The sequence below is a fragment of the Artibeus jamaicensis genome, unplaced genomic scaffold (assembly GCF_021234435.1).
Source record: "Artibeus jamaicensis isolate MK-2021 breed Jamaican fruit bat unplaced genomic scaffold, CSHL_Jam_final contig_464, whole genome shotgun sequence".
NCBI lineage: Eukaryota > Metazoa > Chordata > Mammalia > Chiroptera > Phyllostomidae > Artibeus > Artibeus jamaicensis.
In genome coordinates this window covers 15,833,832-15,857,698 of record NW_026521842.1, presented here as the reverse complement: position 1 = coordinate 15,857,698, position 23,867 = coordinate 15,833,832, and the positions used below count along the sequence as shown (strand labels likewise).

Genomic DNA, 23,867 nt, shown 5'->3' with positions numbered 1-23,867 from the left:
CTCTCCTTCATACCCAGAGCCCCAGACCCTCCTTCTCCTGGGAGGAGGAGGGGTAGCCTCCAGAACACACTGCTTTGGTGAGGCTCATCCTCCTGAAACACTTCGTAAGGAGCCTTGTCTCAGAGGAGGCAAATGGACGGTAAACCATAACAAGAAAAACCAGCTCCAATTTGTTTCAAGAAAAGTAGCTTTTTATTTTGAGTTGTAATTTCTTTAACAGTTAACACTAGTACTTTACAACCAGACGGGGTCTTTACACCCCGTCTGGTTGTAAAGTGGCTCTAGAACCGTTGGTGGAGCCGCTTTGGTGGAGATGTCCGAGGTGCCACGGGCTCGCTCTGCCCGGGGGTCAAGTGCCCCTTCTGAGGGGAAGGGAATGTTCTCTGTTGGTGCCGGTAGAGCCTGCCACACTCCCACCTGTGGACTCGTGTGGCCAGTTTCCATGGCTGAGGGCCTCGGCCTCCCTCCTCACCCCAGTGATTTTTCTACGCCACATCTTTGATGCAGTCATGTTTCCTCTTCCAATAAGGTGCAAACATGCTTCTGGAGTTGTTGCGTTTTTCAGCGCCTGTTGGACACGCATACGTGAGCAGATGAGCCTCAGAACTGTGTCGGTGGATAGGAAGTACTGGTAGGGCCACCGTGGCATTTTCAGTATTGGGCGCAGAGCAGGACATTCTAAGTGCTCCGCTTTCTCAGGGTCTTTTATTATACTTTGGACAAGAAACATATCCAGGCAGGACCAGAAGCAGCCTTCAGGGCATGGGCATTGAATAGCGCGGGTCAGAAAGGAGGGCGCAGCACACAGCACTTGAGAGGCATTTGCTGTGCGCTCTGTGCAGCCGCTTGGACTGGCCTCCCGGACCTGGGGGTGGGGCTGCGGGCGAGGAGAGAGAGGGAAGGACAGGCAATAACGTGAACACATTAAGCACTTTCATTATCTGAATTTCCTCCTCCAAAAGGATGCCGGGAGCCAGGTTGTAGTTCTCTGTCTTCCACGAGCTAGCTGGGTTACCTTGGGTCAGTCACTTAAGCTTTTTGGAATTGTTTCCCCTGCTTCGTGTGCACCCAGTGGAAACACTCCCTCCTCCCGGAATGCGGGCCACTTGAAGTGAAGGAGGTGGCCTTTCTGCACTGTGAGCTTGTTCGTTCCCTGTTGGTGAACAGGGTCTGTAGCTTTTTTCGTGTTGTCAAAGAGACATGAGAAGGTTGTCAGTTTTGTCCTGGGAAAATCTTTGCCTTCTCTTGGCCACAGAAGTCTGGGGTCTGCTGACCGGTCTCATGACCTTGCCGGTTCTTGCTCCAGCCACGTTCCTCCCCGTGCGCACCTGCCTCCTGCCAGCTCCCGGGCTCCCGGGCGCTGGACTCAGGGCTGTGTCCACACCCAAACAACACAGAGCGTAACTTTGACCATCTGTGCACTAAGCCAGATGGCCTTGAGATGTTGACAGGGAACTACTCAGGAGAGATTTAGTTTTCTGTCATTTTTTTTTAATCCAGGGTAAAACCTAATTGGGGGCTCTCCTAATGAATTGTCGTTCTAAATAGAAAAACTTGAGTCATCTTCCTGGGCTCTGTGTTAGTGAAGTAGGCCGGGTGACCATTCGGACTATTGCCCAAAGCCAGGTTTGGCTGTTTCAGTGAAAAGCCAGCTAGTTGTATGTTAGGCTTTGCAGGACATACAGGCTTTATTGCAACTATTCAACCTGTGGTGTTTTGAAAGTAGCCACAGACAATTCACATCATGTACATGGCTGTGTTCTATTAAAACTTTATTTACAGAAACAATCAGCAGGCTGGATTTGGCCTGCAGGCTGTAGTTTGCTTACCCCTGACCTCAATAAGGCAGGATGCTTTGGACAGGAAAGGGGAACCTTTAATAATTGTGCCAGGAAAACTGGTAGTATGGGAAAGGGCTACTCCATGGGCATTTTCAGCACCATGAAAAGTCATCAGGGAGGGGGCGCTTGGGGGCCAAGGTGCTGAGAGTAGGCTTGCTGCTTGTCCTCAGAGAACTGCCTGAGAAGGGGACAGACAGTGGTGGTGGCGGGGGGCCGAGGGGGTGCACAAGACAAACTCTCTCAGAAATCTTACTGGGCTGCCACCAGGGCAGAGTGGGCTCATGGCGGTGGGCTCTGAGTGGCTTACCCATGGCGTGTCCCTGTTCTTCAACCCCCAGCACCTGCAGCAGCATGAGAGCGGCGTGGAGGGCGAGAGCTGCTACTACCACTGTGTCCTGTGCAACTACTCCACCAAGGCCAAGCTGAACCTCATCCAGCACGTGCGCTCCATGAAGCACCAGCGCAGTGAGAGCCTGCGCAAGCTACAGCGGCTGCAGAAGGGCCTTCCCGAGGAGGACGAGGACCTGGGGCAGATCTTCACAATCCGCAGGTGCCCCTCCACGGACCCAGGTGAGCGGCCTCACAGGCCCAGGAGACCCAGGCTGGGCCCACATGTTGACGCCACGAGGCCTCCTGAGGGTTTTGGTTTGGTGCAGCTGGCCCTGGTGTCCACTGCTGACCTCACAGGTGGCCATTGTATTCCAGAAGGAGCATGCATGGATTGTTGCCTTTCTGTTTGGTTGTTTTTTTAAGTAATTCAGCACCACTTTTCTTCGGGTATCACCATTCACCATTCAGGGAGCCGGCCACCAGCTGTTCTGTTCCCACCCCCAAATTCCTCTAGTCTATGCTCCAGATTCAGTATATTGGTCCACATTGACAGAAAGCAAATGTACATTGTGTCTTGCTCGGGATTGAGAATGGGCTGTTCATGGCCTCAAGTCCGGTCTGTAAGAAATAACTTCAGATAGGATCAAAACAAGTACTTGCTGTAGACGTCATACTTGTATTTGAGAGTGACTCCGGCTGTTCCGTGACTCAGTGCTGCCTGTTACTTTGCAGAGTCGAGACTGTCCAGAGGGACTTGCCCAGCTCCCGAGTTCCGTCCTGCCATCTTAGCCACCTTTTTCTGTACCTCCCTCCCTCCTCTTTCCGACTCTCGCTCCCACGGTGACCTCACTGGGTAGAGTCGCCCGTCTCCTATGTTTTCAACCTTCCAATCCCTTTCTCCCAACTCGGAAGCACAGGTCAGTTGTCTGCCTCTTGAAAGACAATGAAACAAAAGCCCTTCCTTGATCCTGTGTCCTGCTCTCTGTCTCCAGCAGAATCTTCAAGATTCTTGAAAGGGCACTTTGCATTAGTCATCCCCAGCTATGCCTCATGCCGCCATAGCCTGCTTCCTCCCGTCGTCAAACCACCCTTGAGAGGTCACCTGTGACCTTGGACATAGCCACCCCAGTGGCTGCCTGCTGGGCCCTATTCTTTGCTGCCTGTGGTCTTTGACATCTTTCAGGCGTCCCTCCCTTGTCTCCCTTCTTCTCTTGGCCGTCCTCAGGCCGCCCCACCTGCCGGCCTTGCTGGGCCCTCGGCCCAGCTCATGGCTCCCAGTCTGTTGAAGCTGATGGCATGTTGCTGAGTGGCCTGGTCGGGCTGGACAGGCCCCGGGGCCGTTCTTCATCCCTCCGTCGCCTGCAGCACCCTCTCAGCCGTGGGGCCAGCATGGCTGTCTGGGGGGTTTGATATTAACGTGATCAAGTCTCACATTTTTATAGCTTTTAAAGGCAGAAATTATATAAACCTTATGAAAAATGGCACAACCTACCCCCACCCCATTCCTTGGAGCCATGGCTTTCAAGATTGTTATTTCTTTCATTATTTATTTCCATATATATATTAACATGCTTCTATTACTACTGTATATTGTTTTAAAGTGTGAAACGTCTCTGGGCTTTCTACTCTGCAAGATGACGATTTCACTGTGTGCCTTGCAATAAGTGCACACACTTGTGCCCACGCACACGCTCCCCACCCACAGACCACCCACACAGACGGCACACTGTACACACTCACACGTGTGCACGCTGCACCCGCGCACCCCTGCGGGCCCCGCCGCACTCAGTCCCCCACGCTCCCCAGCGCCCTGCGTGCTCAGTCTTCTCCTTCCTCCATCTTCCAGTGTGATTAAATAATAGTTTGGGGTTTTATTAATATTCAGTGTTTTCATTATGCCAGCTCTATAAATATTAATCACAGCTGAGCCGTGTAGAGTTTTCTAATTTCATTTACCTTCTTGTACAACTTTTTGTTTTCCCTGTTTTTCTGGGCACCTCTGATTAGTTCGTGGTTAACCCTCCTCCAGAGTAGGCGACTCTTGATCTCGGAAGGCTCCACTGTGTCGGTGGTGCTGGAGCTTCAGAGCCCCCTGGAGGCATCCCCCTGGGGCCCCTCCAGACCCCACTGTCACCCACCCCGTCCTCATCACCCGGCCCTGTCTTTGCTCCCTTCTCCACGTGGGTAAGACCGAAGGACTGGCTGTACCCACATCCGAGCGTGTTTTCCTCCCCCTGGTGTAGCTGAGTTTTCTTGTCACTGGAAAGGCCAGTCATCCTGAGTCAGTATGAGTCATTTTTTCAGGAAAGTGCTGTTTGGTACCAGAGTAATTTTTGTCATCTCCAGGTCACTGCAAGACCATCCTCTCCCATGTGTTTTTCAAATGTCTCTTTTGGTTAAGGCTTAGATGCCTTAACCCTTGGGGTCTGCCTCGTAGCTGACCCCTTCTCTCTGTGTGTGGATGCTCTTAGGAGCAAGGGACAAGGCCTGGCGCCCCCAGACATGTCTGTGCCCAAAGACTGAGACCATTGTGCCATCCAGCTGTGGGGTCTCCACCGGGGCATTTGGCCTGTGCCTGTTCCTGCCACGCCCCATTATTCCACTGTCCAGTCCTGTCACAGGATTCTCCTTCCTCTACACTATATTATATGCAGACCTGTTTATTTCATGGGGTTTTTTTAAATGTTTTTTTTCTTGCCAGCTCTGCATACGTCATTGTTTTCATCTTCTGTTAAAAGCTCGCCCCCCACCAATTCTTTCTTTCACTCTGCTCGGAATTCCCATTTTATTAATGAGGTGCCCCAAACTAAATAGCGTACAGCTGCCATTCTACCCAGGGCCCGTGGACTGGAACAAACAGGGCCCTGTTTCATAATGTAGCCCTGCTATTTATGCAGCCCGCTCTGGGATTGCTTCCTTACACCATTGCCTTCTGGGGTCCTCTCATGTAATGCTATTATGGTTCCCCCCCGAAGTGTACGAGCAACTTCAGTAGAGATGATAGACTTCCTCTCTGTGTTTCAAAATCCTTTTGTATTGTCTTTGGCCTGGAGTCGTGTTTTGCTCTCTGCCCACTTCCCTCTCGTCCACACCGGCTAAATTTGTACTCGACTAATGACAAAAGGGACGGATTATTGGGTAATGTTTATGCTGACATTAACCAGAATGTGGTGCTGGTTTGGAAACCCCTTTTAAGAAAACCCATCTTGAAATATATCCTCTCTGAGCGCCCCTTCCTCCAAGGGATCGGCTTGTAAAACCTAGAAAGAATGACTTGAAGAAAAGGAATATTGTGGGCTTGGTGGGCATTGAAGGTCATCAACTTCAGGTTTTGTCAACACAGACTTTATAAAATATCCCATTTTATCCTCTCAAACGTTGGATCAGAACCTTTATCTTCAGCGAGAAGCGTCATTTCTGCAGCCTAACGAAGTCTCTCTGGGCGCCTCTGGGAGCCCTGCCTGTTCGGGCTCCGAGCTTCCTACAGGGTGGAGCAAAAGTAGGTTTACAGAGTTTATTCTTGTATTATTATGTATTAGTCGTTGTATTATTTTCCATGTGAACAACTGTGGATCTACTTTTGTCCCACCCTGTATGAAAGGTTGTGCCATCTAGAGTTTTCAGTTCTGGTGTTCTCATGTCATCTGATTAAACGTTGGTGTTTTTTCTCCTTCTTTTCCTTTCTTCCTCTGTTGTTCACATTTCAGAAAGTTGTGCACAAAAGCCATTGGAAAGAACTTTCTTCCCTTTTCTGAGCTCAGGACCTTATTACACCCGGTCTCCTGTTACCTTCTCTAAGGCATGAGGCCTTCCCGTGCGGAGGCTGGTGGAGTGAACTCTGGGATAGGTTCTTCCCTGTGATGAAAAAAAAGTCACCTTTTCCAGTTAACATAAGCCAGCATGTTTTCCAGCCAGGCAAGTTCATCATCTGGCCTGTCGTCGGCATGAACATGTCAGTATAGCAAAGGAGAAATTATGAAGGTCTCTGCTCTTCAGAACTGGTGGTGGCCCAAATGTATACCTGTCACCAGCCATAGAACCCCTCGAGAGGCCTTGTGGCCAGACGTACAATATCCTGATGCTGCTCTGTACCGCAGGGCCCACGTTTGATGATGTTGGCAACGTGCTAATCATCAGGCTCCCCTCCCCTGTGCGGTCCTGCCTGTGGGCCGGCCTCACCCTTACATCAGTGGGTGGCACTGCATCGCACTGTTTTCACCTAGTGCAGTGGTGTTTGCAGTTATGCTTCACACGCACAGACACACACAGTGCGCCTTCTCGTTTTAAAGGTGGCTTGGAAATACACATCTTAGAGAACAGAAAGTGACCTGACCAGAGGATGTGACTCCACCCCCTTGTTATTGCATCTCCATCTTTCGATTATGGGCTTGCACATATTTTCTGCAAGACCAAGTGGTCTCATGACTGGGTTGGGAGATGGGCTCTTCACTTCACCCTGTACCCAGGTGGAGGTGGAGAAAGCCCACGGTTGTGGGCCAACACCTGGGATGATCTCTCAGTCACTTGTGCCCACTGTTTACTGCCCCTTAGTTGGCCAGAAGCTCTTGAAAGATGGAAAGTTCTCATAGGAGGGTCACGTGCAGGATCAGCTTCCCTGTGTGCTTATTAAAAAGGCATTGCTGGCTCCAGGGTGAAACCGTAGTTGACTTCACTCTATCAGTGCTCTGGGCTCCCAGAGGACAAGAGGCCCTTTGTGTTCCTGCCCTCAGCCTGCCTTCTCTCCTCTTCCTCCTGTTTTCTCTGTCACCTTCGCCTTAACTCCTACTTCTTTCACATAGGCATAGTTTTCAAAACTTTGTACTGATGTAACTTAACGGTTCTTTATTGGGCGCCTATGGTGTATAAAACTTTTTGAGTTGAGGGGCATAGCCTATGTCTCTTCTCAGCTCTTGGTGTAGATACACTGGTTCATACCCCAGCCCAGGTGTTCAAGGCTCTGTTTATAGAAGGCGCGCTCTCTCATTCAGAGTTTAGGAGAATATTCTGCTTGGGGTGAAGACGGCATCCCCCTTTATGGCACAGGTTTGGTGCTCAAGGTGGTGAATTCCTGGGGTCCGGGAGGCAGACGTGATTTTGATGACATTCTGTACCGATGCAGTCACTGGCTTTGCATGATGGATCGTTTTTGAACCAAGCTTCAGGGACTTCTGTTTAGCTCATATGGCCTAAGAGTGTAAGAAAATGTACTGTTTTTAACTTTCTCATTTGTTTATGTTTTTATTTTTCAAGATTGGCTTAAGGATGCCATGTAAATATGAACTACTTTTTTTTTGTAAACAGCTAAATTATATTCAATTTCAGTGTAATTTTTCTCATAGTACTAAAATATGTTGTGGCCGGTTTTGTAATTCTGAAGCATTGTTTTTATAAAACCAAACAGCTATGTTCTCTTTTTTTTCTTTTTTACTGTACATCTTGTGGAAGAGGCTTGGGGAAGGTATAGGGAGAATGTATTTCAAACTGGAGAAGTTAAATGGAAAAGCGCATCAGAACAAATTGGGGTTGACTGAAATTTTAAGCACTTGTGTAGGAATAAAAAAATATGACTTTATCTGTTATAAATATATTCCCCAATGAAAGACTGTTTAGACAAGGATTGTAAACATCAGGGTGCTTTTTAGAAAGATGCTTTATAATGCAAGAATAAAGAGAGATCATTATGTATCCAATGAAAAGGAATATATTGTTAAATGAAAAAGGGAATTTACAGAATAACATGTAGTTTGATTCTGTTTTTTTAAAGAATTTTCTTAAAGCTTTTAAAATGACCATTCTAAGCAGAGTCTGTAATTGGCATAGCTGGCTGTCGCGTGGGTGGGATCTGTTTATGGCTGTGGAATCGAGTAGACTGTCGGGCACATGGCAAGGACTCAAACACCAGTGGACCTTAGAGAGGGAGGTGTCAGCACGACCACTGATGATAAGCCAAGGAGGAAATCTCGGTTGTCTTTTGTTCACGGAGATAGTTTTGTGTTCATCAGTGCACAGCATACATAGTTTGATTACGGCCTGATTCTCTTGCATTTTGCATCTGCGTGAAGAGGACAGGAGTAGTTCTTAGGGTGTACACTGTCTTGTTTTTCTGTTGGAATAGAGTTCCTGATTTGCCTTAATCAGTCCTCTAACAATCTACAAAGGTCAGTGCCAATTGTCTGCTCATTTACATTTGTAATTGCGATGGCTTCTGATTACATATTCCTTGTCTTTAGTCCTTCCTCTGGGTCTGTGTCGTCCTCTCCCCTCCACCCACACCCCATACATGCACACACACCTGTGCACCAGGCCTGCGGGGAAGCCGAGGGTCTGACTCTTTGTACAGGAAACCTTTGTAGCCGTGGCCCAGCCTTCCCCGCAGCTTCAGCGCCTGTTATGGAAAGGCATCCTGGAGAGGCTGTTGCTTGTAAGTTAGGGACATAATGAAGTCAGAGTCAGGGAAATTACGTCAAGACCAGGCAAGAAATCTGAGAGCCATTATCTAGGAGCCTTCTTGAACTGGGTAATTAAGGGCAATTAAACTTCTCTGCTGGCTCTCTGTAAAGTATGCTAATGATTTGGTCTGTTGGAAGGTGGACATGTGCAGGGTGCTGTCTCACTGTTGTCCCTGCTCCTGGGCTGGAAGGGTGCCTCCACAGAGGCTGTGACATCACCAGGGGGGTTGCTTGGAAATGGGGCTTGAGTGGACGACTAGTCTACTTCCTGTCTGTCTGGTCAAGGAGAGATGGGCATCAGCACCACAAACCTTGCAGAAACCGTCTGAGCTCTGGCTGCAGTAGCCTGAGTTGCCATGATTCTTATTTACTCACCCTTCCATATTCTGGCCCTGCCCTTCAGTAGTCGCTTTATTTTTATGGGATAATCAAGGCCACCAGGGTTTTGTGTTTTGCTCCCGTATGTGAAGCTGGAGCATACGTTGCCCTGTATGTCGGGCCCTATGTATGGCTGTGTGTGCTGGGCCAGTCAGCCTTTTCCTTGGTGGAGGCTGTGGGTCGTCTTCTGCACTATCCCCTTGAGTAGTCAGTAGTGTGTGTGCCCTCCCGGCCACCCAGCACTGCCCACTCTGAGAGGCAGCAGCACCTCTCTCCTAGGGAGGGTGATACCAAGTGGCAAAGCAAAAAAGAGAGAGAGAGAGAGAGAAGAAAAAGGGTGCCTGCAGGTGGTACGGGTATTAGAGAGACTGTGTGTGTGTGTGTGTGTGTGTGTGTGTGTGTGTGTTTTAAGGATGAGTGTTGGGGGTCCCCTGTTTAAGGTGAGCATGCCAGAGAGCCCAGAGACACCGGAACCCCAAGGGAGGTGTAGAATGTCGCCTCACACCCAGTGTTATTTTAGTGAAATCTTTATTCCAAGTTACCTTTGAAAGGGGTCTCCAAGGAACCTGAAAGCTTGAAACTTGACCTTCAAGTGAACATAGATCGCTAGACAGTGAGTGTGCATTTTTTGGTTTGTTTTTTTTCTGGGTTGGAGTTTGGGGTCCCGGGCTTGGATTTCACTTGAGGGGAGGGGCTTGGTGGTGATGACAGCAGCAGCAGGGCACAGTGGTCATCACCTTCTGTCCTCTGTCTTGTGTGCAGACCCCTCATCCCCACCTCTGCACTTAACACCTCCTTTGCCCAGGTGTATTTCCAGAGAAATGACGACTTTCGGAAGGTGCAAAGAATTCTTCGGCTACTCACATCCTATATTAAACTTGTTCCTGACCTTGGTAGGGGGCCAGGGAGGAAAATAGAACTGCGTCTCTTTGCTTACGGAAATAGCTCAAAGGCTTCTTCTCAGCCCTACAGATGTGAAGGTACCTCCTTCAGACTGTGACCCCTTTATGAGAGCCACAGTCCCACGTGGTTTTTCTCAACACCGACTAGCGGTGGCAAGTTCTGTGGCCTTGCAAATCAGTATAAGCACCGTCCATCGTCCATCCTCTGGGTCTCCGGTTTCTAGATCCAGTGAGAGCAGCAGGGAAGCTCCCCCAGACCCTCCGCCTGCCCATCCAGTAGCATAGCCACAAGCCACTTGTGGCTATTTAATTAAAGTTAAATTAAAAAATACAAAATTTAGTTTCTCTACAATATGAACCAGATTTCAGGTGCTTAATAGTGACCCGTGGTTCATAGCTACCTCAGCAGACAGCACAGATGTCTAGAGTAGTTCGGAAAGGTCTGCCGGACCATGCCGGGTTCCTCACTGGGCCCTTCAGATTTCCACCTGGCCACGCAGGGTTCGAGCTACCTTCTGCATAAGGTTCTTAGGCTCCTGTTCTAAAGAAACTGGTGCCCGCCCGCTGCCCGCTTTCTGCCGGTCTGGATCGTGTGTATCCTTAATTGTCTTTCTGCTTCTGTTTCCCAGTGTGGAACGAATATGTTCTCAAACAGGTTTTTTTTGTTTGTTTTGGTTTTGTCACTTAAGCCTGTCCCATTAGCAGTTGGGAGGGGGTTTGAAAGAACTTTGTAAAGATGTTTCCTAGAGTGGATATTAAAGGGCTTTTTACCGTTTCATACCTCAAAACTATCTTGAGACCTTTTCTGTATATGTTAATAAAAGGAGCTCTTTATTGCTTTTAAAAGATCCTGACCTCTGCGCTAATTAGAATATTAAAAATTGGGTGGTATATGATTTTTCTTGGAACAGGCCTGTCATTTTAACTTGAGATTTTTTTTCCCAAAACTGTCATCATCTTACAAAGTCGAAAGACTCTGTGTGCTTTCCTCTCACCATCCTCACTCGTTGGAAATTCTGTGCTCCGGACAGCCTTCCCCTTGGGGACCGCCTCAGCCTGCCAGCACTGCCGTGACAAATACGGCCCAGACCGGGGGGGGGGGGGGGCTCAAACAACAGGAGTTTATTTTTGTCACAGTTCTGTCGGCAGGTTCGGTTTCTCCTTGGCTTGCAGATGGCGCCTTCTCTCGTTCTCACTTGACCTTTTCTCTGTGTGTGAGCATCCCTGGTGGCTCCCTTGTGTCACAATCTCCTCTTCGTGTAAGGACACCAGTCATGTTGAGTTAGGGCTCACCCTAAGGGCCTCATCTTAACGTAAGCCCCCTGTAAAGGTCTGTCTCCAAACACAGTCACAGCTGAGGTATTGGGGGTTAGGACGTCAACAGTTAGGTTTGGGGGACACGTTTCCGTCTGTCACGTGGACTCTCTGAGATCTGAGGCCAGTGTCTTGTTTCCTCTCCTGCGGTCTCGTGGTCGTGAAGGAGGTTAGGATGTCTTGGACACGAGGCGAAGGGAGGCGGGAGAGACCCCGGACGGAGCCTCTGGCAGCATTGTCAGTGCCCGCCGGTCCCTCCTGACCTTCCTACTCGTGCGGCTCTTGGCCTTGACCACAGTCCTGGCATGTGAAGGAAGAGAGCGAGCTCCTTGGAAGGGGCCTCCAGATGAAGCCGAAGCACTTGAGGAAACTTGCTGGGACAGGAAAGGGGTCAGAGCACTGTGTCCATCGAGCCCGTTGGACGGTGAGTCTCTTCTCGCCTGTTCAGATGCAGGCTCAGACCTCCCACTGGCAACTCCCCAGGGAACAGCCCGCCCACCCGTGTAGGGAGGCTGTTGTGTGTGTGGAACTTGGCAGCCTGAACATCGGTACCGCTTGCCCTTGTTGAGGCGCTCCCCCAGGCTGCCACGCATGCGGGCTGCTGTGCAAAGGATTTAGAGAAGTAGTGGCTCGTCTCTGACCCACTGGTGCTTTTAAGGACAAACAACTCACTGGATTTGTGGATGGTGTTTGGTAGCCCATTTCTCCCCCCTCTGCTTGGGGTAAGTGCTCCCCAGAGCCGAGACACATCCTGTGACCTGCCATGGTGTAGAATTCTATATGGTGTAAATTGGCTGGGCTTGCATCCAAAGAATTTTTGTTGCTGGAAGTTCTTGAAGGATTTATTTTTTGGTTTCCCTTATTCTGTGTTGAATACCCCAGGCTTGCCATCACTGAAAGGTCCTAGAGCATCGGTTTTCGGCCTTACCAGCTTCCTGCAGGACCCGTCCCCCCACGTGTTCACAGGGCAGGGACATCCTCGGGCCCAACCTCGGCCTTTCCCAGACGTGAGCCTGGGACACAGGCTTCATGGCCAACCTCCAGAAGGGCCTCCCTTCGCCACAGGAGTAAAAAAAAGCAAAGGCATGTCACCCTTCACAGTTCCTCATGGAGACCTCATGAGGTCCCTGGGACCCCCCTGTTCTAAACTGTGCTGAGTGCCACCTGCGGCCAGTGGCTGTCACATCGGGCAGCACGGATGGAGGACATTTTCCTCCCTATGGCAAATTCACGAGGCCAGTGCTGGTCTAGGCAGGGGCCAAGCTGGGACTCGGAGCAGAGGTCTGGGGCTGAGGGCAACACTGTTCGTGCTGCGTCTTGTCTCCTTGCTGTGGGCTCTTACCTCATGCAAGGGGCAAGCAGTGCTTAGCTCCAGGATGCATTCTTCGTATCCAGAAAGGAAGGTGACCCATTGCTGGATTCTCTCAGGACAGAGACGAAGACATTGGTGAGACGGTGGTGAGAAGAGGGGCGGCGGTGAGTGGTGGCTCTGCAGACGTCAGAGTGCAAGCCTTGGCTTTCTCCAAGAGCCGGAAATGGTTTGCATGCTTTTCCTAACCCTCAAAGCCCTGCCGTGGTTTCCTTACGCGCTGCACTTCCAGAAGCATTGAGAAACCCCACAGAGTGGAGCACATCACCTACCCTGGTCAGCTTGCGCAGGCTTCTCTACAGCCTGTCACCGGCACGGGAGTCCGTCAGGCACTGCTGTGAGGATTTGGCCTGGCCGTCAACCATGCAGACTGGCGTTCACCCCAGGCGTTTTTACAGTAACAACTGGGAATTTGCAGTAGAGTTAGCTGGTTGGTGGGTCTTGAATTATTAACAAATCAACCGAGGCTATGTAGGCAGTACAAAATCTGAACAACATGAAAATTGGGATCATGATTTTTGAAAAAGGGCAGGAGAAAGAAGTTACAAGGAGGTTGGGCAAGTGCCGAACAGAGTTGGAAACGAAGAGGTAGGGCCGCGGCGTGAGTAGGAAAAAGGCAGCATTTGGCTTTCCTTCTTTTAGAAAAGCACTATGGCTGGGGAAGGTGTGACCGAGTTGAGTCCAGGGGTGGCTTCTTCGATTCTGCAAACATGGATGTGTCCTTAGTGGGGCCAGGCAGCACTCTGGGCTCTAGGGAGACTGCCAGCAAGGAGAAGACACAAAGTCTGGACTTTTTCCCAGTAGTAGCGGAGCACAGATAGCAAATAAACAAATGTAGAATGTTATGTGTGCAAGGTGCTACGAAAAGAGAACCAGGTGGGACAAGGAGAGTGGGTAGCTGTCTGATATAAGGTGATCTGAAAAAGGCTCTCTGAGGAGGTGACGCTGGAGGTGAGTAGGAGGAGGGTGAGTGAGAGTGTCCATGGGCAGGGGGTCCAGCTTGCCCCCATCGGCTGGTTGGAGGTACAGGAAGGCAGGCAGAGAGAGGCCTGGAGAGGAGGGAGCCTGGGGGAAAGCGTGGTCTGAGCTGGGGAAGGGAGGGAGCATGGGGAAGTTGGATTTTGCTCCCATCAGGAAGGGAAAGGTCTGAGCAGGGAGGTGGCAAGGTGACTTCTGCTATTCAAGTCACTATGGAAACTTGACTTGCATGTCCGCCCATCCACTGTGGTTCAGATGTGAGGTACCTCTTTCCCCCTTCCTCCACCCGGCCACCTCCCCTCAAAGGAGCTCCCAACTGAGGCAGGGAGGAGAGGGGGTGCCGCAGTACGCAGCCTCCCTAGCAGCCTTGCAAAGCTGCAACAACTGCAGGTAGAAAGGGCCTCGTCGACCCGGAATGGTGGAGAGGCCACTCCCTGGGATCCACATAGCTCTGCAGTTCTTTGCTCCAGTCCAGCCAGGGGTCAGCAGCTTCCCCTGCCCCCGCCCAAAACAAAATCCTTTTCTGGTGACTCATCACCTAAGTGTGAAGCGCAGGAAAGACTTTTGCCCTTTTGACTTGAGGATGAGTTGTCTGTACTACAATGTAAACAGCAAACAAGAGTGAGAAGCCAGCTCTGGTCAGGGTGCGTGTTAGGTGGACTAAAGCAAAGCCCCTTCATCTCCTGCTGCCCTGCGCCCTCTGACAGGCGCTCATGTTCCACCCTGGTCTACGAGGACTTCCAGGACAAGAACTGCACTTCATTACTTGCTGTTGTAACCCAAAAGAGCTCAGGGCCCCAGCACCTTTGTTCTCTTGGTGTCCCCGGTGCTGCATGTCCAGAGGTCATTATCCCGTCCAAGAAGGCCTGATGACCCGACTCTGACTTGCGTGTCTAGCCGGGCTTTGACAGACAGGCCTGATCTAATTCTGCAGCCATTTTATTCTCCGCAGTATGTGCCCAGACCCCAGGCGGATCTGAAGACTTCCTCAGAACACTTAAGACTGGGGAAATTTGTACCATACTACACTGTTTTCTCTGGACTTCCCTTTAATCAGAAATGTAGATGTGTGTGCGTGTTTCCAGTAGAGGGTATGCATGGCTGATGGGGAAATAGTGACTCTTTTTCAATAACTGTTCGGGCACCACTCCTCTCCCCGTTCAGAGTCCTTGTCCCCTCAGGATTGTCGCGCTTGTGTTGAAAGACCCCTGGAGGGAAAGATGTTGGTATATATCATGGGTTTTGGAAAGAATGTTTCAGCCCCACCTGGCTGCCGTGTGTGAGGACAAGTTTAATTTGTTTTGAAAATCTTGGCCATCGGCAGTCTCTTCTGCTCGTTTCCTTGGGGGAGAAAAAATTGAAGAGCAGCAAGCAGCAAGCTGTGGTTCACATTTGTTTTCTTCCAGATAGACCAGCCAGCAGACGAGAGATCATCTCTAAAGGATATGAAAGGTTTAATCATTTTAATTTTGTTTTTATTAAAGTTTATCATAACTTCCCCCCTCCCCCCATCATTCCCTGGTGGAACAGAAGCGAGGGAAGAGGAGCTAATGTAAACACACAAAACCCCCAAGCATCTGCTGAATAAAACTCCCTAGTGCACGGTGCCACGTGGGGAGGAAGTGGTTGGATGGCTGGAGACAGGGGCTGACCAGGGCACGCGACGACCACGCTGCACAGGGCGAGCATCTCCGAATCTTCCTGTCTGCCTCCCGCAGACACTCGTCGCGGGAAGCCTTCATTAAACAGAGGGAGAAGAAGCGCGCTCTGCCAACCTGTTCTATCTTAGTTCTCAGGTGGACTGTGTCCCCCACACCGGTTCCACCTAAAGAAGCCTAGGTTCACAGAGAACAGTAGAATTTACTTCTGTTAGGTGTTTTTACCCTTTATCATAATAATGAAATATTTTAACCTAGTCCGAAGATTTGCTTTAGACCAAAACCTCTGAGGCTGTATGTATGTGTTCTGTGAAACAGCCAAGTCGGGATAAAAGTAGTCTTTCGTTTTGGACAAAAAGGCTGTCATGTAAGTAAGCTATGGTGAAACAGGAGGTAAGATCCTAGATTAACAGACTTTTGGCTCCTTTTCCTTTTAGGGAGTTAACTATCTCACAGTGAATTCAACTGTCCCAGTCTTTTGGGTATAGACTGGAGTCGCCTCCAGCCCAGCGAAGCCTCCCCTCACCCCGGGGCTGTCAGACTCTGCAGAAGCTTGGCTGTTTGGAATCCCAGCTCTGAGTCAAGGCAGGGTGTTGCACCACCTGAGGGTGGTGAAATTGTGCTCACTCCTCTGTTCTCCTGAAGGCTGGAAATTTGGCTTGTGCCCATCAGCCATTTTTTTAGGCAGTAGGATTAAAGCATTGTCATCTCCTTAAATCTGACTTAAGCAGGTAGTTCACTTAACTCTGCTGAATACCAGTCTCAAAGGTTTTGGCTGCATTAGGACTTTATCGTACTTTGTCCACTGGTTTCGTGGGGGCATGGTTTGTTCAACAGAGAAGCAGCTTTTCTGGTGCTGGTGGGACTCCAGGCCTTTGAATCGAGTAGAAGCAGCAATGAGGAGGCTTCGACCCAGCTGCTCGTGTGAGTCAGTATCCTGGTCCCTGGCCAGCTGTATGGTCCGTCATGTGTTCTGTCAAGGTGCTCTTCGGATCTGGGGACCTCCCTGGGCTTCTGGGCTATGCCAGGTAGTGCCAGCAGCTTCCATGAGGAGGTGTTGGGTAGAAAGTGCTTCCCTGCAGGGCTGGGTTTGAACCAGACTAGGCCTTTCTTCTGAGAAGACCCCAGAGACTAAGTTTGCAGGCATCAGCCCCGTGGTGGCTGGGTTCCAGGTAGAAGAGTGTACCGAGCCGCCCAGCAGTCTGTAATCTCGGAATTCTTTTATGGGAATTACTCGAACCAGTAAGGGCCGCTTTCTTGGTCACTCAGCTGGAGCTGTGTGCACAGGAGAAATGAACAAACACAGGCCCGTGTCACTCCCTGCAGGCTGTTAGCCACAGGTTAGGCCACCCTCGATGAGCGGAAGAGAGACCTACTTCCCCCGATGCCAGGTCCCCCTGGTTGGACTGGGCGACCACAGACACTCTGGTGTGTATATGAGGTCTTGGTTCTGTCTTTTCAAAGCTGTAGAGACTGTGAAGATAGTAGAAGGTAGGGGAACAACAACAAAATTCTCTCATAGCATCCAGCTGTGAGCTGCAGAGCACCCCAGGAACAGCTCAGTGGGTTGCAGGTGTGTCCAACCTGTGGCCTGTGGGCCACATGTCGTCCAGGATGACTATGAATGCGGCCCAACACAAAATCGTAAATTTTCTTTAAATATTGTGAGATTTATTTTATAATTAATGTGTCACAACGTATTTCATGTGTGGTCCAGGACAACTCTTCTTCCTCCAGTGCGGTCCAAAGACACCAAGAGGTTGGACACCCCTGGGAGGAGTTTCATTTTTCCTCATAAGCACACGTGGGAGGAGGGCAGTCAAGTGCAGGAGTGAAGGCTCCACAGGGTCAGCAGGGACCCAGTCTCTTTCCCTCCTTCAAGCAGGCTGCTCCATCTGCTCCAGGCACAAAGTGGGAAGGCGCAAGCAGTGCCACACCTTTAAAGGGTTTCCCCCAAAGCCTTAGCCAGTTACTTCCTCATTGGCTGGAGCTCAGTCACATGACTCTCCCTGGACCCAATAGAGACTGGGAGTTGCAGTTTTTCACTGGGGGTTTTGCCTCCCTGAACAAGGTGAGTGTTGTATTCACCAGGAAGAACAGTTATTAGGAAGGCAATTAGGAATCTCTGCCACACTTCTCTTAAAAGATAAGGAAGGGATTACGTAAACTGTGTTTCGATTATGTGGTGGAAATCTGGGTAGCCATTAGGAATAACATTCTTGATTAATATTTAAGGAAATGGAAGAAAGTTCAATAGACAGAAGGCAAGACACAAAGTCATGTAATTGTCCTAGTTTCTTTTAAATATATGTAAATATACTGAGATGTTATCACTGATTATGGATGATTTCTATTTTATTCCTACTTTCTTGTATTTTCAAGATTTTCAACAACAGGCATTTATCGCTTTTATGATCAGGGAAAAAAGGGCAGACTTTAAGTGTGAAGAGTGAAGAACTTGGTAATTACTACTTCGTATATGAAATATACTTGATGGAAAAAATAAAATGAGTAATAAAGGGGAAGTCTATAAGCATCTAGAGATAATGGAATGGTGATGAGTAACTGTAGTTCCAGGACTTCATTGAAAACAGATCCCATCACGCTAATGAGATAAAATGAAGCAATGCACGTGGGTTCTCACTGGAAAAGGAGGTTGTGTTGTGCAAACGCACACTTACCCTCTGGGGGCTCTGAATTCAGAAATACTCACCATTCTCCCCAGGAGTCTTTTCAGGGCTACTCAGTGGCAATTCCTTTCCACATTTTTGCATTGGAAACACTGGGCCATGTTGAGCTTTGCAATTGTTTGTTAAGCACCTGTTAAATGTTCTCTGTCTCTCTGTCTGTCTGTCTGTCTCTCTCACTCTCTCACACACACACACACACACACACACACACAATTATAGGACTCAGGTGATTGATGGCTATCACCAGATAGCGAGCCAGGACAGTAATATCCTGGGCCTTCTGAGGTGTGAGGAATTCTTTGGTCGAATGACTGGGAATGCTCCAGAATGGGCTAACCTGTCCCCAGAAGGATAGATGGGTAGAAGCAGGTACAGTAAGATGCTAGGGGTGTTGAGGTGTTCAGAAGTTTGGTAAGGGACCAGTGAACAGGCCATGCTAGCTAGAGAAAGGATCTTGGGCGGGACCAACGGTTGTAATCCCATTTTCTCCCACCGTTTGTCTCTCTCCTTCCCCCTCCGCCACACCAGTTTGCTCTTTTGAAAGATGAACAGGATTGCAAGTGTGAGCATCATAGATGTATCAAAAACAAGTACATAAAACTCCAGTCTTTCCCATAATCTACTAATCAAATTCAGAGCCTAAGAGAAATGTTTACATGTTGAACCCTAACTAAAAGAATGACTAATAAATAGAAGTAATGTATTGTTTTGGGGGCTGTTTGCGTTGAGGAGAACTGCAAGTGCTGGTGAGAGTTCTATTTCTATGTAACATTTTCATTAGTAACTTAAAAATAATAAATAGTAAATAAAATTTGCATACAGTCTGAAATATTTATGCAGTAATAGGTATAATTACAAAAACTTAATAGCAAAAGTACACATTTGGACTACAGATGTTAGGAATCTTGCTGTACTTATATTTCTTGTACAAATTTTCAATTTTGATGTAATTTCAGGCTTAGAGAAAAGAGTAAAAAGAATACTTTAGCCATATTCTCCAAATGTTAATTTATCACATTTGTTTTATCAAGTTCTCTTTTTTGCACACGTGTGCACACACACACACACTTTGACTTTCTCTACATGCATGTGTAGTGTGTGTGTACACATAGGGATACACACATAGGTATGTATGTATATACACACACACTCAGACACACAGATACTTACTTTTTTTTTCCAGAATCACTTCTTAGTAAATTTCAGACATGGTGCCATTCAATCTCGAAACAGGTCAGTGTATATTTCCGGAGAATAAGGGCAATACCGTCTGTACGACCACAAAATGATCAAAACCAGAAAATTAACATTGATACAAAACTTCTAGATGATCCTACAGGTCTTATTTAAATTTCTCCAATAATACCATTTATAAGAAAACTCCAGAGCACAAGTTGTATTCAGATCTCCACCTCTTTCAAGCCCTTTAATCTAGAACAGTCCCTCAGCTCCACTTCGTCTTCCACAGCGTCAACATATTGGATGAGTACAAGTTAGTGGTTTTGTGTCCTTTGATTTGGGTTTGCGATGTATCCTTGTCATTAGAACCAGGCAATGCATTTCAGTAGAAATTCCAGAAGGGTGATACTGTTCTTCTCATGCATTGTATCAGGAGGTACTCGATACTGATTTGTCCCTTTATCGATGATGTCAGCTTTGATCACTTAGTTATGGTGATGGTTAGTGATGAGTTAGTTAGTAATCATGGGGATTAGTGAGTTGTAAAGTTACTATTTTCCTCTTTGTAATTAATGAGGATCTAATGGAGAGACATGCACTGATTCTGTTTAATAAGGAATTGATTTTTAAATAGGATTATTTGGAAAATATATGCTAATAAAAATAGATAGAAGTATTTGGATAGTATGGTCCCTAAAGCTGATTTCAAGCTTATAATCTTATATACCAGTTTCTAGATGATTGGGTGATTCAGCAGACCAGAATATTGAGACAGTGGAGAGAATTTTCCAAAATGCGCTGGCCACTAATAGTGGAAATGGGGGAGGAACAGTGAACTTTGAAAATAGCCTCAAAAATGATTATAGGATAAGAAGGAATAGGAAGTTATTAGCTTGGCCAGAACCCGAGTAGCAGGGTCTCAGAAATGTGGAAGTTGGTACTATGACAAATCTTAATTAATTTCTGATTCCTTTAATTTAAGGGAACGAACACCCTCTGTTGGTGTCAATGTGCCCTGTTTGAGCCGGGCCTCTTGCTGTGGGGGCTCCGGCTGACCAGCCTTGGGCCAGATGGGGCTGCCGCCTGTGTGTGGGAAGGAAGTGTGAGGGGTTTGGAGTCCTGCTTGCTGTTCCATGTTCTTAGTTCCCTCCAGACTTGCAGTAGTTTTTAATCTAAGCTCGTTTGATTAGCTTTCATTTTTCTCTGCTAAACCTAATAAAAAGTCCAGGTCCTTGTTCCCTTACTTCCCATCTGCGCCTTCTCCGAAGGGCGCAGATTAGAGGCTGATCTTTGTCCTGGATGGCTCAGAAGGCGCGGCCTCGTCTTCATCTTCCACTCTTTTCTCTTACTTGCTTTGGTGAAAATACAGTCTTCTGATTTTTCTTCTTCTTGCGTCAAATCATTGTCAGCTTTTTCTCCTGCCCATTCTTAGAATTCCTGCCCAGCCCCATTCTTACCTTTCTTCCTTTCTGGAGGTAATTATTCCTCCTTTCATCTTCAAGGCTGCCGGCACAATAGGGCCCTCTCTCCCGCCTCCTTGGGGAACAGAGGTCCATTGTTCCCCAAAGGCAGGACGTGCTCTGTGCCCGAGGGAGCTCACTGCCTGAGGGGAACAGATTCCTAAAAAGACCATTGACGTGGACTCGGGAAACTGCTGATACGCTGATGTGTGAAGGGCGCAGGGTGTTCCCTGTGTCCAGTGTGTAGAGCGCGAGTGGGGCGGGGAGGGCAGAAGGTCGGAGGGAGAGTCGGGAACGTGGGCTTTCCCTTCGAGCACAGGGGAGCACGAGGTGCTCGCACTCAGCAGATTCCGAGGCCTCACCCTGAGGTGGGCGTGCAGTCCTGGCGCCCTGGGGAAGACGGAAGGAGTGGGAGGTGCAGCCCCTGCACAGTGGGGGGCGAGGTCGGGGCTGGTGGAATGAGAGCGGGGGTGAGAGGGGGCACTCAGTGCAGTTGGGGGGTTGCCCCGGGAGGAGTGGGGAGAAAGCAGCTCAGGAGGACTGTGAAGCGTCTGGCTGGGGTCCCTAGACAGGTGCTGGTGCTGTAAGTGGGAGACAGCCAGTCGAGGAGCAGATGTGAGTAGGAAAGGAGCATGAAAGTGTTATTGAAACCACACGTTCCTCCCCCATCTCCCACTTTTCCAAGTGAATATCATGCTTAACGTTAGCGCAGAGTCGTACATAGGGTATGTACTGTTCCAGAAAGAGTTGACAGCCTTGTCTGAGTGATTATTTAATATCTGCTCACTGTTCATTCCTGAAACTGTAAAGCTCTGTGGAGCAAGGGCCGCGTCACATGCTGCTGGGGTAGCCCAGGCCCAGCTCTGTCCCAGCAACAGGAGCTCACACAGCGCCGGGCTTCCCGGGTGCCAGCTGGCTGGTTCCGGCGGGGCTCGAGGGGGCTCCAGCAGGCCCTGACACACACACTTACTCCTGTGTGTCCCCACTGCTGCCCTAGTCCTTTTCCTGCCTCTCTATTAAACATTCCCTCCCTTTTTGAGGCTTGAGAACTAGCCAGAAAAACCACCGTTACAGGTTAGTGTATTGGCCAGGAGTACAGTGAGGCCTCACTTCAACGTCCTTGACGGGTTCTGCAAGCAGAATGACATAAAATGAAACCAATTCTACCAACAACTAATTGATATAACTAAGAGTTGAGTTCCTATGGCATCCCATCAACATTATAACAAAACTGTGTTATTCAGGGACCTGCCGTATCATCATCAAGAGGAAACAGCCACCTGGAAAAAAAAGTACCTGGTCACATACAGTCACTTCTCTTTTGTTTCCACAAAGGATCATACTCTCCCTGGGTTCACTACTTTTCACTTTGGCCAGAAATTTGACAGGAAATGACTACATGAGCAGAAACAGATGCTGTGTCTAAAATACGTGAGGATTCCAGGTTTAAACTGGTGTCATCGAGAAGTGGGAGAGAGTCGAACTCCTCACTGGCTCCAGAGGGCTCCAGATCATAGGATTACGATGTCGCTCCTCCTGGCCTTCGGATTTGGCACATCTTGTCCTCAGAAAGGCATTTTAGGTGTTCTTCCATCCTCTGGAACAGAGCGGGGACACTTGAAATGGTCCCTGTCCTCCTACTCAGGGTGACCCCGAATGCCCCTTCCGTGTGATCAAGTGCACGTTGCCCGTGTACTGTTACCTGGGTCGTGCCATTCTGGACTTGCCCTCACCCTGCTTGAAAAGTGCTGTTTTTTTTCTGAATTTAGTGCAGCTACTTGGGGTTCTCACCAATCTGCTACCTGGCCATCCTTCACTTTGTGGAGTAGGATTAAGGGCGTGCTTCTCTCAGCTGGTTTCCGACAGGTTTCGGGTGCGCTTGGGGCAGGGGCCGCGGTCGCTGACTGGACATCCAGGCTCATGCTGGGTTAGTGGGACTTGACACTGAGCCCTCCAGGCCATTTCTGCTCAGCCTGTAGCTGGAAAACATTCATGTTAATGAGGTGCATTCTTAGTGCATAAGCAGCTCCCCTTCCAAAATAAGAAAAGCAACACATATTTATTCTTTTCTAATTGCAATGTGTGTGTGAGGGTTGGGAAGTCCCACTGGCCATAGGATGAGGCTTTCCCCTCCCCAGCGATAATGACTGTTCATATTTTGCAAAAACTTTCTTCCAGAAAGACTGTAGTGTGGGGAGTCTGAATCTTTACTGCCTATTCTGTCAGTCCCAGGTCATTCAGGTAAAGCAGGGACTGCACGTTGGTGGGTTTGTGCCCACGTCAGAAATGGAGAGAGGGAGTGGGGTTGGGTTCCAGGAAAAGATGTCACTGCGGTACCTTGAATGAGTTCAAAGGGGTGAAATTGCTTTGCAGAACCCTTGGGACAGAGCGGGAAGGCCCGTGAATGTCCGCAGGCCTCCTGCTGTGACCCAGGGCCCGTGTCGCTTCCATGTCTCCACAACTCCGAGGAGACCCTCCTGAGCTTCCCTGCCCTTCTCCCGCCTCCAGCATCAGGGGACTTTCCGACCAGACCTGGTTGTAAGAGCTTTTAAAAGTCATGTGCGAGTTTAGATCCTGACTTCGGTTGTGTTACATAATCCAGCGATGGTTTTCATTTGACTTTTTCAGGTAATTTGATGAACGAAATGATGCCTCACCCCAGAAAAATGCATGTCTGCAAAAAATCCTGCATTTTTAACTCAGGGGTCCCAAACTGCACACCTCTAAGGGGTCAGTTCTTTTATCTGTAAAGGGGGTGCTTGGTCCCACTTTGAGGGTCAGTCTCATTAATTCTCATGACAAGTAAGTGAGAGAAAGTGCATAAAACACCTTCCCTACCTGACGTCTGACGCAGAGCTGATGCGGGTTCTTTCTGACCCTCATTCTCCCTTTCACTCTCCCCTCTTTCTTCTGAACACCTGCGCCTTGGTCTACAGCACATTTGCCAGGGGAGGAAAGTTAGTCTCATTTCATTTTTGGATCATTTGTTAGGCTAGGTCCCTGCCAGATTTTCATTTTATCTGTCCACAGTGATTTCTTTGTTCCTGTGTTTCTCCCTCCACTGTGGGCATCTCACAGCCGGAAGCATTATCTTCTTGGTCTGCAGCTCCGGCGCGCCCATTTCCTTTCCGTGGGAGGGGTCTCTTGAGCTCAGAGAGTCCCCCAGTCTGCCTCTCCTGCTCGTGGCTGTCCTGGAGTTACGGAGAATCTTCAAGGGGGTGTTTCCTTTGCCCTCCATGGCAGGGAAAGCCCTGCCCCAGAGTTACGCTTGAGACAAGCACCAGTGGCAGAACTGTGTCTATACTAGGCAGACTCCGGG

At 49.0% G+C, this 23,867-nt stretch overlaps 1 protein-coding gene across 6 annotated transcripts in view; it reads left to right on the top strand.

Moving 5' to 3' along the window:
* Positions 1-23,867, top strand: part of ZFHX3 (zinc finger homeobox 3) — a 242,925-nt gene that overhangs the window by 143,965 nt on the left and 75,093 nt on the right. For all 6 annotated transcript variants that reach the window (XM_053666738.1, XM_053666741.1, XM_053666740.1 and 3 more), the window contains one exon: positions 2,180-2,411. In XM_053666738.1, the coding sequence (XP_053522713.1) occupies positions 2,180-2,411 (232 nt within the window). The remainder of the gene's footprint in view (positions 1-2,179; positions 2,412-23,867) is intronic.